The 17,144-nt window shown below is 44.0% G+C and overlaps 1 protein-coding gene across 3 annotated transcripts in view; it reads right to left on the bottom strand.

Annotated features, from left to right (window-relative positions):
- The window catches only part of MTHFD1 (methylenetetrahydrofolate dehydrogenase, cyclohydrolase and formyltetrahydrofolate synthetase 1), a 53,537-nt gene that overhangs the window by 8,092 nt on the left and 28,301 nt on the right, over positions 1-17,144 (bottom strand). For all 3 annotated transcript variants that reach the window (XM_034642607.1, XM_011217811.3, XM_019793928.2), the window contains 14 exons: positions 16,829-16,956; positions 16,101-16,198; positions 15,721-15,894; positions 14,746-14,882; positions 12,933-12,979; positions 12,202-12,309; positions 11,992-12,066; positions 9,723-9,825; positions 7,429-7,505; positions 6,661-6,801; positions 5,343-5,411; positions 4,938-5,049; positions 4,697-4,836; positions 2,185-2,226 (listed from right to left, as the gene is read on the bottom strand). In XM_034642607.1, the coding sequence (XP_034498498.1) occupies positions 2,185-2,226; positions 4,697-4,836; positions 4,938-5,049; positions 5,343-5,411; positions 6,661-6,801; positions 7,429-7,505; positions 9,723-9,825; positions 11,992-12,066; positions 12,202-12,309; positions 12,933-12,979; positions 14,746-14,882; positions 15,721-15,894; positions 16,101-16,198; positions 16,829-16,956 (1,451 nt within the window). The remainder of the gene's footprint in view (positions 1-2,184; positions 2,227-4,696; positions 4,837-4,937; positions 5,050-5,342; positions 5,412-6,660; positions 6,802-7,428; positions 7,506-9,722; positions 9,826-11,991; positions 12,067-12,201; positions 12,310-12,932; positions 12,980-14,745; positions 14,883-15,720; positions 15,895-16,100; positions 16,199-16,828; positions 16,957-17,144) is intronic.

Here is a 17,144-nt window from a genome sequence, read left to right as displayed (position 1 = left end):
GCTAGGCTTGTTTCCTGGCTGTCTTGAAGGCATGAGAGCCAGTATAGCTGCTGTCATCACACCACATCTTAATAGCATATTGGCCGTCTGCAGGGAATTAGTTGCTCTTAAGTAAATTACACTGACAACCTCGTGATTGTAGATTTTATGTACTCATATGGTACAACGGTATGAACGGACTCTACTCAGCAGTGCACTGACCCTTCCGTAAGAAAACAGCGCCTAGCACAGTGCCTGGTGTTCATCACACAGCTGCTATAAGTGCTGTTGGAAAACATAAAGTGATCAGTGATGCTTTCTAAGGTTCTAAGGAACTCAACCATGAGCCTGCAGTGGGGACAAAGAAAACAAGATAAACGCCACCTTTAAGAACCAAATATTGTGACATTTAAAGAAAAGTAATTAAGAAAACATACCTTTAAATACGTTAAATGTTAACGGCAGTGTTGCTCGCAGCTTTGGAAAACTGCAAACACAAACTTTCTTCAATGGGGAATTGGGCCGGTGAACTATGATATATACACTCAATAAATACTTATCATGCAGGCATTATGAAAAGTGAAATAATCTGTATTAACATGGAACCTATCAAAGAGGTACTAAAGTGTACCAAAGTTGCAAAACTATGGACAGCTTAATTCCATTTTTTGGACAAATATAAAAAAACATGTATATATTCATGAAATTTTTTAAATGTTGAAAAATATCTACCTAACTGTTCAGGAGACTCAAATCATGTATTATACCCTTACATTATTATTATTATTTTTTCTTACCAAAAGGATGTTACTATTATAAGCTTAAAAATATATTAAATCTTTTTAAGATAAAAATATAATAGTCTTATATAAAAATAAATACACTGGATCATGAGCAAGCCCCAGCAGTGACAGCCTTTGGTCTGTGGATTCAATAAAACAGCAGAAAAAGGGGGTAAGATAAGGCAGAAAACAACCGAGATTATAAACATGACTTACGCTTTTTTCCCTTTAATAGTTTAAAACTAAAATTAGGATTTAATTGATATTCTAAAGAACCTTGCTAATTCTTTACCTCTAGTCACATGAAAACCAATTAATATGTAAGACTGACTGAGAACAGTTTTCAAAAAGGAGAATTTCTTAAATGAAGACACCAGCTGGGCCGGTTAGGGGCAGGCACTCTAATTAGACACAGGAAAGGCTGTGGGGCGGCAGGAGGGCCAGAACTGTGAATTCCCCTCCTACACACGAATCAGACAAATGACCATAAAAGGCAAATCATAACTCAGAAGACAGGCAGACTCAAGGCACCAACAACTCTTTTCTAGCTGCTTCTGAAATCCTTCATTTAGGGCTTGAACAGTGGCACTGTATTGCCTAACAATTAAAAAGTCTCCCAAAAAGGACTGAAAAATGGAATGAACGGTGGTAGCAGCTGACCCGACCATGTCATACGAGGCTCGGGCTCTCACATAACCACCCCAAACAGGCTCTCGGATGCTTGAGAGGAAATGATCTAAACATGTAAAGATTCAAGCTCCCAGTTCTTCTTTGAGCTCCTCAATTGCTAGAGACCAGAGGAGCGTGGGGAAACTTTACCTAGCAAAATAACCAGGATCCTGACCATAGACTGGCCCTGTATCATGGATTTAAATCTGCAGAAGAAAAGACATTTCAAAAAAAAAGTCCCTACTTGCTTCACACTCAGATGGCACTTGGTGATGAAGCAGCCAACGCAGGAGACAATGGAAGGAAACGTCATTAGTCTAGGGCAGGGTTTCTAAACCTCAGCACTCCTGACATTTGAGGAAAATGAGTCTTTGTCGCGGGGGCCGTCCTGTGCGTTGTAGGGTGTTTAGTGGCACCGCTGGCCTTTACTCAGCGCCAGGAACACTCTCTACCTGAAGTCCAAACAATCACAAATGTCTCCAGACATCGCCAGATGCCCCCTGGGGGCAAAAGTGCTCCTGACTGAGAACCACCACTGGCCTAGGGCAGCGGCCTCACCAGCAGCCTCTGTGGGGCGGCTGTTTTCATGAAGCACTTCTTCCCAACCTTATCCACTGTAATTCTTCAGCGCACTGTAGGGTTTTTGGCACCCTTGGCGCCAGCCGCCCGCTCATTTCCAACCGGACTGGGCTGAGAAACGCGATTCGGGGCAGGGTGCTCTCTGGGACAAGTGATTAGAAATGACTGACGTTACCTCCTCTGTGTAAGCCTTGGGGAGAGGCAGTCCAGCAGTAACCTGGAAAGAAAGGAAGCGAAGTCAGAGGCATTTTCTCTTTATAATCCAATTTTAGCTTAAAAGGATGCCTTGCCAGGTGTAAAAGGCTGCATCCTGGCGGGGGAGGGGTGGTTTACAGCAGGATAAGGTGGTTTCCCGCCCGAAGGATTTAGGGTATCTGACCAACCCTACTGCACACAACAAAACTGACTGCCTGGAGCAGAGTGGGGGAACTCTGTGGCCTGAAGGAAAGGAGGTGAGAACAGATCTGTGAAGGTGGGGGGGTGTGCTCTAGGCAGGGGTGAGGACCTCCATGAACGAAGCACACAGCAGCAGGTGCATGTTGGGAAAAAGGCAGCGGTCAGCCCTGCAAACACCACCCTGAAATGTCCTCCAGTGGAGTCTGTGACGAGCCCTGTGACGGGTGCTGAGCTGGTCCATTCAGCCAGCCCACGCCTTCGTGGAGCTGAACGAGGGATCATGAGCAATGCAAACAAGAGGGACACGACACAGGATTTTCCCCATCAGGGTGTATTTAAGGTGTCAGTATTAAAGCAGTGAGTTCACTGTTATGGTGCACCTGGTGGCCTGGCCCTGCTGCACCCACAGGGACGAACATTGAGGTGAAGGTGCCAATTCCAGGGAGTCCACTGTGAGCAATGCACAGTGCCTCAGAAGCCTTCAGCTTCTCAGCTTGGTCTGCTCCCATTCCTCGGAGACGATGGTGCTCTGACTCCAAAAGGGGCCACGGAGAGGCAGGGCAGAGGGCAGGGACCTGAGGCGCCATGTTCTGGGCCTTACACGCAATTCCAGGAGGGAGTGAGAATGGCAGGGCTGGCTCCTGGGCATAGCTTTATGTGTGATGTTTTCCTCTCAGAGCTGCCCAGGTTAAGTGGCTGGCATTATTTTTCAACCCCTGAGATCAGGAGGGAAGAAGGTGCAATGGTGTAAGGGGTGCAAGGGGAAAACATGTTGGTTATAATTGGGAAGAAAAAGGGAGTCCATCCTGCACTCCTGGGCTAGGAATGCTTTTGGTGCCTTGGGGACAAGTGAGACTGGAGAGCTGTGCTGGGGCTGTGTTATGGCAATGGTTCTCACAGTGCAGTCTGGGACCTAACCCTTCCATTGGGTCCATGAGGTCAAGGTCAAGACTATTTCCACAATAAATCTAAGATATCAAGTGGTTCTTTCCACTCTCGTTCTCTCATGGAGTGTACAATGGACTTTTGCAAAGAACATGTGACATGGGCTCACATGCAAAAGAGAGTCCAGTGGTCTTCAACTGGGCCAGATCCTGAAGAAATCTGAGCAATGTACAATGCTTTCATTTTGTTTAGGAAAATGTAATAACTTTTCACTAAAAAAAAATAAAAAAGTATATATACATATATATATATATATATATATATATATAAAATTTTGGGGACATCTGGGTAGCTCAGTCAGTTGAGTGTCTGACTTCGGCTCAGGTCATATCTCAGGCTCCTGGGATCAAGCCCTGGGTCTGGCTCCATGCTCAGTGGGGAGTCTGCTTGTCCCTCTCCCTCTCCCTCTGTTTCTCCTCAGTTTGTGCTCTCACTCTCTCAAATAAATAAAAAATCTTAGAAAAATACATAAATATAATTTTTGTTTCTATGTAACTCAGCTTCACTCCCTAACACAGTAAGTGTCATAGACATAACCCACCAAGACCAAAGTTCTTGCAGGTCCTCAATAATTCTGAGAGTGTAAAGAAGTTCTGAGACTAAAATGCTTGAGAACTGCTGTTAGGAAAACCCCTGATCACTACACTAAGAAACACTGATTTTAAGTGAAGGAGGTCTTATTTCTCATGTTGTAAGACTGGCTTTTGGAATTTAATACTTCTTCAAGTAATTTCTGAAAAGTATCACCATGTCTTCACGTGCAGGCACTGAAGAAAAGGTATGACAATAATAGGATAAAAAGAGCAATTTCTAGCCAGTAGGAATTCAGGAGAACATAAAGTTCAGGTTGGAGTTGAAGATAAACTAGTCCTGACCTAGTTTCTATAACCCAGAGGCAGTCCAGGGCATACCCACCTTTCTCCTTCTCCTCCCTCCCAGGCTGGGTGAGTCTCACCCAGCTTGAGCCTTTCAAGAAGGGGCTGACCTCTGTCTCCACTAAATGGTTTCGTTGGCTGGCTGCCAGTGTCACTATTTAGAGGGAAAATGGGACTTACTTAAAAAGAACAGTCTGACCATAAAGGAGTTTTCTGTGGGTCTAGCCAAGCACACGTCCTTGGTTTAGGTATTATTGGATGGTTCCCTCAGGAAGACTGGCCATGAAGCCAATTTCTGCGAGTGATAAGGTGGCCGGCACAAGAGCTGTCGAAACATCTCTTGCTCTCGGCACCCTATTCATCATGAGGATAAGAGCAGCTTAACAAAGAAAGAGGGACAAGTCATCCCAACTTCCTTTCAGCCTTCAGAGCACTGCTGAGAATCAGATTCTTTGAACTCTTGATCCTCACCGTGGGGCCGCCTCCGTGCATCTTAAGGGCCCTGACCGTGGCCACAAGCACCACCACGTGAGGGCGGAGACCAGAATACCGGCACTTGATGTTAAAAAACTTTTCCATTCCAATGTCTGCTCCAAATCCTGCTTCAGTCACTGTAAGTGAGGAGAAAAGCAGCTGTAAAAAGGCCACCCCAACTCCCTTGATGTTAAAAGGAAAAACCCAGTTTATTCACAGACTTTGCAAAACTACTCACCCACAAACCCTTCAGGGCCAACAAGCTTGAGTGCAATCCGGTCTGCGATGATAGAGGAATTCCCATGTGCGATGTTGGCAAACGGTCCAGCATGAACAAATACTGGAGTGCCCTATGGAAATCGAGACGGCATGGGCAAAGCTGCCAACCCTGCTTCCAAATGGGATCACGGGCCAAGGGTAGGAAAGTTAGCTGGAATCCAAAAGAAAAAGACTTCCCCGCAGAAAAATACAAAGCCACCTCTTTTATGCTTCAGCAACATCCCAATCTCAACAGTGAGAAAGAACAGGAGGAAAGACATGAGCAGGCAGAGAACTCTCTGACTCCCCAAGAGAAGTGTGCTTTATAACCACTCCGCTCGGACACGGAAGACTGATTCGGGAAGGCGGGAGCCGCCCTGCTCACCTCCAGCGTCTGCATGAGATTGGGCTTGATTGCATCCTTCATGAGCACTGTCAATGCACCACTCACCCCCTACAAAACAAAGGCATGACACGTTGTCTCCTGGCAGCAAAAAACCCCAACCTTTTGAACCAAAACTCAGCATTCTTAGGTTTTCCCTTTTTAGCCATTGTGCAGCCATCGGTACTTTCACCTGAACTAGACCATCCATTTACTTATTTTTTCTGGCTATCCTATGAAGTTGTCACTTATTTTTAGCAGGAAAAACACACAGAATGAAAATGACATTCACGTGTAATTTGTGCAAAAACACGTAACTCTGGAAACAAGCATCTCAATCAAGCACTGTTGCTGACTGATGAGGGAATCCATTTTAAACTAGTTGACGGCACAGAAATGCTAGCTCTTAGAGAACAGGATTATTTGTAACTTTGATGTCTGTGCAGAAATGACTGAAAACCAAATTCAGTGTGTTTTCCAAAGCCGAAACTGAAAATGTACCCAGGACTTCAATCATCCACACTCTTAAATAACAGGTCCCTCTTTTAAGCCATCCAACCATAGTTGAATGGACTGGTAACAAAGGAACATAAAGCCATGGATCCCACTTATATTCAATTTTGGTGAATTTCTAAGTTTCTGGTTTGGGTGTAAAAATTTAAAACAATTTCCTTTCTTACATATATCGACTGTAAAAACAGGAAATTAGAATTTTCTCCCTTTTCTGAATTCAACTGACAGACTACTAATCACAGGCCAAACATTTTGGTGTATGTCAACACAAACAGGCTTTCAAAAAATTTGTCTGTAAGATGATCTCTTTCTAAACCTCATATTACCACACAAACAGTTCAGAAATAACCCTGAAGTGGAGAACTAGCCTAGGAGGGCCATCAGACAAACTGGCTAATGAGTTGTTCCCAGTGTGGTTATTAGTGTGATCGATAAGCCTCATGATAAGAGGCCTCTGCGCAGGGAGGCCTGTCGTGGGGAGAGCCCAGGGTGTGACTCTAACCTTAGCGGCTAAGGACCTCACTGGGACATTTGACATTCTCTGCAAACTGAGGTCATACACCCGCTTTTAGAAATACTCACGGGGTGAATGTTGCTCAAACCATCTGAAACCTGGGGTCTATGACGGGAGCATACCACCTATTGCTCGCTATGAGGTACTTTTTGAAAATTTCATAATTCTCTTGTAAGTAGCAAAATCACAGAGAATTTATCAGTAACGGCTGGGCTACCCTAAGGCAACAGACACAGAGGCATCACCAAGCCTCTGTGTCCCCACAGAGCACCCTCTGAGCACCCGGCTACCCACCAGATCTTCGGTACTGATGGGCTCCCCCTTCTTGCTGGATGCCACCACCATTCTGCTCAGTCTGTCTCTCATGTCTTCCAGCGAACTGGTGAGAGCCAGCACAGCCATGATTTCACTGGCCACAGAGATATCAAACTGGGCCTGTTGGCCGGGAAAAGACACAACAGGTGACACTGCATTAAACCAGAAGTGTGAGTTGCAGAAGCAATCCTTGTGTGCACCCGAGGCTTACACAAATAGCCTCAAAGGACACAATGTCAGAACAGTACACAAAGAACTTAATGAAAAGAATTATCCAATAGCAAGAATTTGTAATCAATGATTCCAGGACCTTGAGTTGCCAATTTTTACAAATAAATGTTCTAGTAGGACCAACAATCTCTGTTGAAGGAAGCTTATGATTATGTGGTGATGGTTTCCCTGATACACAAGGAAACAACGCAGAAGCTCTTATGTGGAAGAGACATATTATAAACGGCCACACAAAAAAGAGGCTGTTTTAATCCATTTATGTGCAAGGATATTCACTGGGGGCTCACCACCTCCAGGAAAAAATGCCGGCGGAAAAACACACAGGTGACACATGGGATTTATTGCAAAAGCTGTCAGGAGTGCTCAATGCCACACACCTACTCACTTCCATTTTAAAAGGGGGAAGGCAGAGCAGCACCTGGCAGTATCAACCGTACGGGAGAGGACGGAGGAGGACAGAAGCAGCAAGGATCTGCTTCACAGGAACAATTCACTTAGAAAGGAGCAAAGAGCTACCGTCCGTGTGTATCCTTTCTCTGTTGGAGCCTGTCCGATGGTGATCTTCCTCAGGAATCTGTCATTGGTATCCAATACTGTGGTAGAAAGAGAAGACAGAGAACAATTTTTAGTAAAAGGACCATAAAGTTCAGCCTGCAGTCTTACAGCAACGAGTCCAACTTAATGACTGTCTATTATAAACATTTGATTTCAAAGCTGATGGCGAAGCTAGAATATCGGTGCCAGTTAAGAAATGATGCTCACATACCATAAATGAACAGGAATTATTTTTAAAGTAGGATATGTTTGTTTATTTGTTTTAAAGAAGATTTTATTTTTAAATAATCTCTACCCCCAACGTGGGGCTCCAACTCATGAGCCACGACCCATGATCAGAAGTCGCATGCTCTACTGACCTGAGCCAGCCAGGCACCCCTAAAGAAGGGTATTTTTAAGAAATGTGGAGTGGCTTGGTTTTATTCTGTCTAGAGAATTCAAACCATCAAGGAGAAATCTGGCATCTATTTTAAAGCCCATTGCACGTGAAAAGAAAAACAGAGCAGGACAGTTTTTTAAAAGGCCGAGGTTATTGTTCTGTGGGATGACTCACTGACCCTACACCCTCCTGAGAGACAAAAGAGCCACAAATGCAGGGCAAGGCATATGCTTTCCGAAGCATGCTAGGTAACAGGTCTGCTCTTTCCTTCCACACATTTAGAAGAAATAATTTCCATTCTGATGACAAAGTATCTATCCAACTGTATACCCTTGGAAAACATGGCAAAGATCAACCAACTGACTAATCTTAATTTCACCTTTCAGGACTAATTACTGTTAACATTTCAGTGTGTTCCCAATTTTTTTTTTTTAACATTTTATTTATTTATGTGACAGAGAGACAGCCAGCAAGAGAGGGAACACAAGCAGGGGGTGGGAGAGGAAGAAGCAGGCTCCCAGCAAAGGAGCCCGATGTGGGACTTGATCCCGGAACGCCGGGATCACGCCCTGAGCCGAAGGCAGACACTTAACCACTGTGCCACCCAGCCCCCCCCCAATTTTGTTTTTTGTATGACATGCCAAACGATCCTAAAACACAAATGAACAACAAACCAGTTCACACTCTAAATGGGTCAAACGGGAGAGGCATTTTTAAGGTACTTGATAACATGGGAAATTGTTTTCCATAAAGACTGCAATAATTTAAACCCCCAAATCAGGGTCTTGCACAGTGTGAGCACGTGCGCGCACGCGTGCGCACGCGCACACACACACACACCCCACTTGATAAGTGAAGGATGTAACGTAGCTGTTGGAGCCTATTCTGATTTCCAAAAACTAGGTCAAGTTCTTGGTACTTAATCTCTCTATATAAAATAGCCAGTCAATAGTTATGATCCATTGTTTTCCTTGTCTCCTTGTACTTTCCTAGAAAGCATGAAGTAGGCATAAAGCAAAGGAAAAGTGAACAAGATACTAAATTTTCAAAATGGATCTTTAGCTTACTCCTCATAAAATATACCATCTGTCTAAAGCTATTGAAGCACAGGAAGAGAAATATCAATGTGGTTTTCAATATTAAGGGAGTTATCTTTAAAATGCCATTAGCTAGCAATAGTTACTGAGCCAGCGAAAATCATAAAAACAGTCAATAAATTTGCCATTAGCTGCATTCTGCATGACTGGACAAAAATTCCTTCTCAGCAGTGACACGGGATAGATGCACTGTTGATACCAAAGAAAATTCTACGCCATGCCAGTTGTACCCAGAGAAGCATCACATGGCAGTGAAGCCAGGCAACTTACTCACTAAACTGCCAACTGTTTAAACCTTGAAGGCTACCTACTTTGTTACTGGAGTTTAATAAAATGAGGTAAAAATGAGTAGGCAAGAAAAAGCAAGTCACTTTATGCCAGACAAGAGTTCTGAGCGAAAAGAGCAACATGATTCAAAAAGTGATAAAACATAATTTCTCTACTTCATGACACCGAAACTTCTTGCATAAAATGAAACTTGCAAAATGTTATTTCTGGTGTAGGCATGCACTTCCTTGAAACCACCCTCACTCCAATCAACACTGAAAAGCCAACAAAATGTCCAACAAACCTGATGAAAGGAGGTTTGACTACAGCTAATAAGGTGAGAGACTGATGGAGGTGGCCATAAAAACAAGTAAGTCACCATCTTGGTCATGCCTTAACCGTGAAAACACCAACACACAAGCTTCTGGACCTCACACTTTAATAACCCTCACAGGCAGCGTGGGGTGTGCAGCATAATGGAAGCAAATGGGGCGTCTATACTGCATGGGTACCTCTTTGCCAAGTTATGGTTTCTGGATCAATGTCCAATCTTGCAAATCTGTTTATCTCGTCATCGGTCAGTGTGGTAGGGTCGGTTTTCTCAATGCCTAGTCTCTGAAGAGGCAGGAAAATAAAACATGAAATAAGACAAAACAAAAGCATGATAACGCTTTTAAAAGATTTTATTTATTTGAGGCGGGGCGAGAGGCAGAAGGTGAGGGAGAGCGAGAAACCCAAGCGGACTCCATCCGCACTGAGCACAGAGCCCGAATACAGGGCTTCATCTCACAACCCTGAGATCATGAACAGAACTGATACCAAGATTGGGATACTTAACCAAATGAGCCACCCAAGCGCCCCAAGCATGTTAAATTTTTTAAAAAATATATTCTCTATCTCCGGATGGGGTGCCTTCTGGAAATATAAACTGTGTTCTATTCAGAAGGGAAAACTATAATCCCTCAGGCCGAAGCTTTATTTCCTCCTCACACACAAACGTATTATTATTATTATTTTTAAAGATTTTATTTATTTGATAGAGAGACAGCCAGTGAGAGAGGGAACACAAGCAGGGGAAGTGGGAGAGGAAGAAGCAGGCTCCCAGCGGAGGAGCCTGACATGGGCTCGATCCCAGTTCACCGGGATCACGCCCTGAGCCGAAGGCAGACGCTTAACGACTGCGCTACCCAGGCGCCCCCACAAACGTATTATTAACGTGTATTCCTATAACTGAGCACCAGGGGCACCTCCCTAAACCTGCCCTAAATAAGTACAACGAGCGACAAGTGTTGTTCCTAGTTCACCAAACCCAAACATACTGAAAGGAAAAAGCAAAGCGCAAAGCTTTTTCGATCAGATAGCTGAGAAGCTCCATTCAAATGAAATAGGAGGAAGGGCAAAAATAAGCATCAATTGTTAAAAATCAATGTAAATCACTTTTCCATGCTTTTTATATAGACTGCACTGTCACTGCCTTCTCACTGTTCCAAAAGGCACAACAGAGGTTTGTCTCTTCTTCCTCACAGAACCGGGAACTTTTATTTACCTACAGTGTGTATGCAGGTCACATCCTGAAATGTAAGTGCCTATAAAATGTATTCTCCTTTTTTCCTAAAGTGTGGTAGATCTGAGTGGGCTCCAGCTAAAGCTCTGTTCTTCCCACAGTTCCTTTTTTTTTACTGTGAGGACTTTGTTTTAGAATCTCGGATGTGTTTTCAGAGCTGGCCCTTACTGGCTTATCAAACTGGTCTCACCAGCCTCGTACATGACGCTGTTTATAGTCGGCAAACCCTCAGTCACTAGGCTTAGAGTCCGCCGCTCACAGCCCACTGTGAGCACACGGGGCCAGAGTGGGAGAGCACAGAGGATGCTTGGGGACCCAGGAAAGGTTCTAGCTCCAACCTGGTGTGGGGTACTGTGGTCTCGGGCAAGTCCCTTGATTTCAAATCCTAGAGCTTTTTAAAGGATCAGACAGGTTTAAAAGTAGACAGATTTAGTCCAGCACCTCCCCACATCTCACAGAAAGTTCCATCATCAAAGGTAAGATTAGAAGTTGACTTCTCAGGCACCTGGGTGACTCAGTCAGTTAAGCGTCTGCCTTTGGCTCAGGTCATGATCCCAGGGTCCTGGGATTGAGTCCCACATCAGGCTCCCTGCTCAGTGGAGAGCCTGCTTCTCCCTCTGGCCCTCCCCCTGCTCATGAGCTTGCTTGCGTGTTCTATCTTGCAAAGATAAATAAAATCTTTAAAATAATAGTAATAAATAAATAAAAGCACTCATGTTTTTGTATGAACACAAGTTCACATTTCTCTTGGGTAAATGCCTAGGAGTAGGACTTCTGGGTCATATGGGATAGTGTATGTTTGATGACTATATATTTATAATGGAAATCCAAACAAAATATTAAAGTAACTACTCTTGCTTAAGATCCCAGTGCTGGGAAGAACAGGTATTCAAACTCCAGGATGCTGGCATCCTGACTCCTACCTACGCGATAAAGGACATATCAGTCTTCTTCCTGAGGGCAGGCTGTCAGCGCTCTCCTCATTCCAAGACTAACCACTTATAATTTAAAGATGAATGAGAACCTCTACCAGCCATCTTTGCTAGGTGTATCGTGACCTTAAGACTGTGCTTATGGATGTAACTTGATCCAAAATAGGTTACTCTAAGGAAATTTTTACTTCCTTATATCTTTATCAATTTCATACAATATCAAATTCATACCTACCTCTTTATCAATTTCATATAATATGAAAAATGAAGAAGGGAAAATCTTACCTGTAACCTTCGGATTTGGATATCAGAGAACTTTCTCACTCCATTTACAGACGGTACCAAACGGTTGAAGAGAGCCTTAAAGAAAGGGAGGAAAAGGGCTTATAAATGAGAGGAACTGCCTTGCTACCTGCAACACCAGCACCCGAGGGGCCCACATTAACTTGGGTGCTTTAACCCTTTCAAAGTGTCCCTGGGGCCTCAGCAGCCTACCTTGTCTGTCTGCGTCAGTTCGTGGAACATCCGGGCATCGATGGCCGCGGCGACAAGGTTATTCGCTGCAGTGATGGCATGAATGTCACCAGTGAGGTGGAGATTAAACTATAACAGAGCAGAGGCCACATCAGGCTTTCGACTTCTCTGCATCTTTCCAACCATCAGTGTATTGCAATCCAATCAACCCCTAGTTAAAGCTAATGGAAAACTGTACAGTTAGCGAACGAACGCCCAATACAAATAGCTCCTGAACACATAAATTACACTCTCTCTCCTCAGGAGAAATCGGTGCTTTCCTTTAGGGACACGTCCCATAACCACACACACCACACCGCCAACATCAACAGCAACCCTGGACTACTGAGGACGGGCTCATGTCCTTTCAACTGTGAGCCAGGAGGAGTAGCCTATATGCCTGTACAGCGCGTTCCCATTTCTGCAGTCACCACCCTGAATTCGCTTTGTGTTCGTTCTTCCCACTCTCATGCTTCATCTGATCTCTCACTTAAAATTATTATTCCCGCTGAAAGCCAGACCTTGAAGTCCTTGTCATGTCAAAAAACTAAGCTGTCTCACAAGCCTGCATATTAAGATGTTTTCCCCTTAAGTGTTACTTCTGATGAGAAACAAGTCATCTGTCCACTAAGAGTTCTACAGAAAAAGGTTAATCTCTGGAAGGAAAAGCTATCATAAAGGATCCAATTCGAACCAAATTCCAGACACATTACCTCTTCCATGGGAATGACCTGTGAGTAGCCGCCTCCTGCAGCGCCACCTACAGGACAGGTCAAGGGTGAGGCCATGTTAAGTGTGCTTTCGCCGCAAAGCAAAGCAAAGCAAAGCGAACTGGTTTCTGTCACTGATATGCTTATTATCTATTTACTTCTTTCAACCATTTGGACAGCTTTGGCCAAGTGTTGTTTAGTTTTCTTTTACCAGGCTAAAACACTTGATCCTGTTCACGCAGAACAGTCTCAGCTGAAATTTGGGTCTAAATGACAAAACCGTGAACACGTACATACCTACTCATTATCTTTAAAAACAGGTTCCCCGTGATTCCTAACATTTGTTAAGAGAGCCAGCCTACAGTTACATAAAGGCAAGCCTGTTCAACTTCCTACTCTCATAAGCGCTACTCTGGCATTTTAAAAAAGGAATGTTTAAAATATACACGCCAAACACAAACACAGAGACCGCAATTCTTCCTAAATAGGAGACATATGTTAGAAAGCAGCTTAACTGCTAGCTTTTGCTGGACCGTCTGGATTATTAACAAAAGACCAGACTAAAATTTCTGGGTATGAGGTCATCAGTGAGATAGATGTCAATTTGAGGTTGAGATTTTGTGGGGTATTTTTGTGAGGCAGAGACCACTCAATAAAAATGGGGCAATTCATACTGAGAGGAAAAGCAGAATGCTGGGTTCAATAGGCAGAACGAGGGAAAGGTTCACTCTGAAGTGAAAGGGTTGTTAAGACAAGCTCAAAAGCAGAGCTAAGTCAGTGCATGTATAAAATAGATTAATACAGGCAGAAGAAGGGTAAAGGTGGACCCTGTGCGGTAATCACTAGAACAAACAGAACACGTGATATTCGCACCAAGCAAATGAGAAAGCAAGTTCGAAGAACTGATAATAAAAATAATTTTTTAAAAAAGATTTTATTTATTTATTTGACAGAGACAGACAGCCAGCGAGAGAGGGAACACAAGCAGGGGGAGTGGGAGAGGAAGAAGCAGGCTCCCATCAGAGGAGCCTGATGTGGGGCTCCATCCCAAAACAATGGGATCACGCCCTGAGCTGAAGGCAGATGCTTAACGACTGAGCCACCCAGGCGCCCCGATAATAAAAATAATTTTAATTAAAAGAGCATATTGGCAATACCTCAGCTATCAAAAACTAAAAGTGAAGAATGATTAGTGATGTCATCCTCATGTAATCAGCAGAAACGGTGCTGGCAGCCCTGGGAAAGCTCCTGAAATGGACATGGCACCCACTCTGGCACTTAACAAGAGTGCCTTTGACTAAGTTACCTCGGAAGTACCACTTGCTGCTACTGGGAAAATGCAGATACCAGTAACCATCTCATATTAGAAGATAATATAAAATGCATAAACTGCTTAACACAAAATACAGCCACAAAGCATATACTCAATAAGGGTAGGCTTTTCTTATTCTCAAAAGAGTAAAACATCTGTAGCGTTTGTCTTTGTCTCTAGAAAGTCAGCATGATGAGCAATAGCTATGATTACCTTTATTGTTACTGTGACAATTGACTATTAGTCACATAAAAGCACCCCTAGCTACAAAGTACCCCCCCCCAGGGAACCCCTATGCAGTGTCAAATACTGACAGCAAGAGCTGGGATGATCTGATGAAAGCACCAGACCCGGGGGGGGGGGGGGGGGGGGGCCAGGGGGACATTCCNTTCCTGGTGTCTAAATGAGGTGAAGGCCCCACAGGCACTCATGCGTCAAATGGGCCAGGGACGACTGAAGGAGAAGCAGTGCCTCTGGCCACCCAAAGTCTAGTCCTATTAATACCTTTTATTCCAAAGGTGGGGCCCTGAGAAGGCTGTCGCACACACGCAAAGACGTTCTGAGAAAGATGGGCGCCGAGGGCTTGCACCAGTCCAATGGTGGTCGTGCTCTTCCCTTCTCCCAGGGGCGTTGGAGTGATCCTTCAGGGTGAAAGAAGAGGGACATTAAATTCATACGAATTAAATTTATGCAAATCACTAAGTCAGACCTAACAGATCCTAGAGAATGACTCTTAATCTGAATGGTAACAAAGAGGAAAGATCTAAAAAGAATCTTTTCCAAGAGTCTTAGCTGAAGTTTCCGAAAAATGACACATTTAAAAAGACTGCTGTACTTGAGCTCTTCTGACTGTGAGCAGAAAATACACTTTATCTTGTAGAGAAGCACTGCTATAATTTTAATATCCCAATCTAATCTCAAAAACTAGCTTTTGTAGATACCTCAGCCAAGCAATAAAAATGAATGCTCGATACATCTACTGAATTAATGAATTTGGGGTTAAAAAAAAAGAAAAGGTCAGGGGCGCCCGGGTGGCACAGCGGTTAAGCGTCTGCCTTCGGCTCAGGGCGTGATCCTGGCGTGATGGGATCGAGCCCCACATCAGGCTCCTCTGCTGTGAGCCTGCTTCTTCCTCTCCCACTCCCCCTGCTTGTGTTCCCTCTCTCGCTGGCTGTCTCTATCTCTGTCAAATAAATAAATAAAATCTTAAAAAAAAAAAAAAAAGGTCAGCTTTTAAAACTCAATTCTTTCACCTACTAGATCGATAACCTTTGTTCTCCTCTCCAAAGGCTTATAATCTACTCTGAATTACACAGTAAGGTTATTGTAAGAATCAAATAAGAAATCAAATTTTCACACATGTGAAAATGCTAAAACCAAATGAAAGGAACCTTCACATACAGATGCTGAGAGCAAATGTAACCTTCGGCAATCACAATCAGGATGGTGGTTCGATTAGCAAAGGAATAACCACCCTACCCCGTCACCACCACGTATTTCCCGTCAGGCTGGTGCTTTAGGCGTTCCAGTGTGGACAGCAGAACCTTGGCCTTTGTCTCACCGTACAATTCCACCTCTTCAGAAAACAGACCAATTTCCCGGGCCAGGCTGCCAATGGGCTTCGGCTTGCAAGATCGTGATACATCAATGTCACTTAAAAGAAATACAGAAAAGAAAAATACAGAAAATATGTATCAATCTTTAACTCACCGAATTTAATTAACCCCATCCTGGCAACAACCCTCCCCGACCCTGGTGGTGCTTATGGAGGGGGGGGGCATACACGTAGTTGCCATGGTATCCATCATCTAAATGCAGAGAATCCACCAAGTTTTAAACCAGCGAAATTTTATTTTTACCTTGGAACAGGAGTCTTGAGGTTAAGGTGGTTATACTGAATCATCCACTTTCCTGGCTTACATTTCTCCAAGAAACGCTTTGCGCTCTCGACTGTGCTCTAAATGAAATGTCACAAATGGAACTTAGAAGAAGTGATTATTTTAACCTCCACCACCTCAATTCCAAGTCCCAGGTCACGCCAGTCTAACCACAAAATGAACAGCTTTATGATCCACCTATACACACGTTTTAGTCCTAAGCAAGGATCTACAAGCAGCTACGGCAGCTATAGCCCTGGGCTGCCTGCCTCACCCCCCACCCCCCCCCCGCCCCCGCCGGTCCAACCATCTCCACCTTGCCCCGCCCAATCCACCAACCCCACCCATCCCACGTCCCACCTCNTGCTTTTTCTGAGGTTCTTATACTCCAAAGTAAATTCGAATTGTGGCATCCCTATCTGCCCCTATTAATATGACTGATTCTCTATCTCTGTTCTAACAGTCCCTTTTTTCCCCTTCAACAGATTCGCAACCTTACTTAACTTCCGAGTAGGTTTCTACTTGGGGAAAAAAGCAGTAATTTGAATTCTGTCACCTTTTTACAACTATTACAGAAACTTTTTTATGGAGGTCTAATTGACCTATAATGTTCGTTTCAGGTATACGACACAATGATTCGATAGCTGTATATGCTGTGAAATGATCACCACGGTGAGTCCAGTAGTAGAGAAACTTTCATTCACACGCACCTGCATCAGCATTGCCACCGTCATGGGCCCCACGCCACCAGGAACAGGAGTGATGAAGCCCGCCTTCTCTTTGGCCTCATCGTAGGCCACATCACCCACCACTTTTTTCCCATTTGGTTTTGTATCATCTGTTCAACGGGGGAAAAAAAATCAAAGCAAGGTCTCAGAATCATAATTCCGGTGTTTACTTCCAAGTGAAGTGATCAATTATCATAGCTTGTACCAAAAACTAAGTAGAGCTCAGGGTGTGTAGTCGCGTCAGGGCTCAAGCACCTATTTTACTCCCAAGCGGTAAGATGACAGGTGTTTGTTATTT

The sequence above is a fragment of the Ailuropoda melanoleuca genome, chromosome 14 (assembly GCF_002007445.2).
Source record: "Ailuropoda melanoleuca isolate Jingjing chromosome 14, ASM200744v2, whole genome shotgun sequence".
Lineage (NCBI taxonomy): Eukaryota > Metazoa > Chordata > Mammalia > Carnivora > Ursidae > Ailuropoda > Ailuropoda melanoleuca.
The sequence above is the reverse complement of the archived record's forward strand: the minus strand, read 5'-3'. Positions and strand labels throughout refer to the sequence as shown.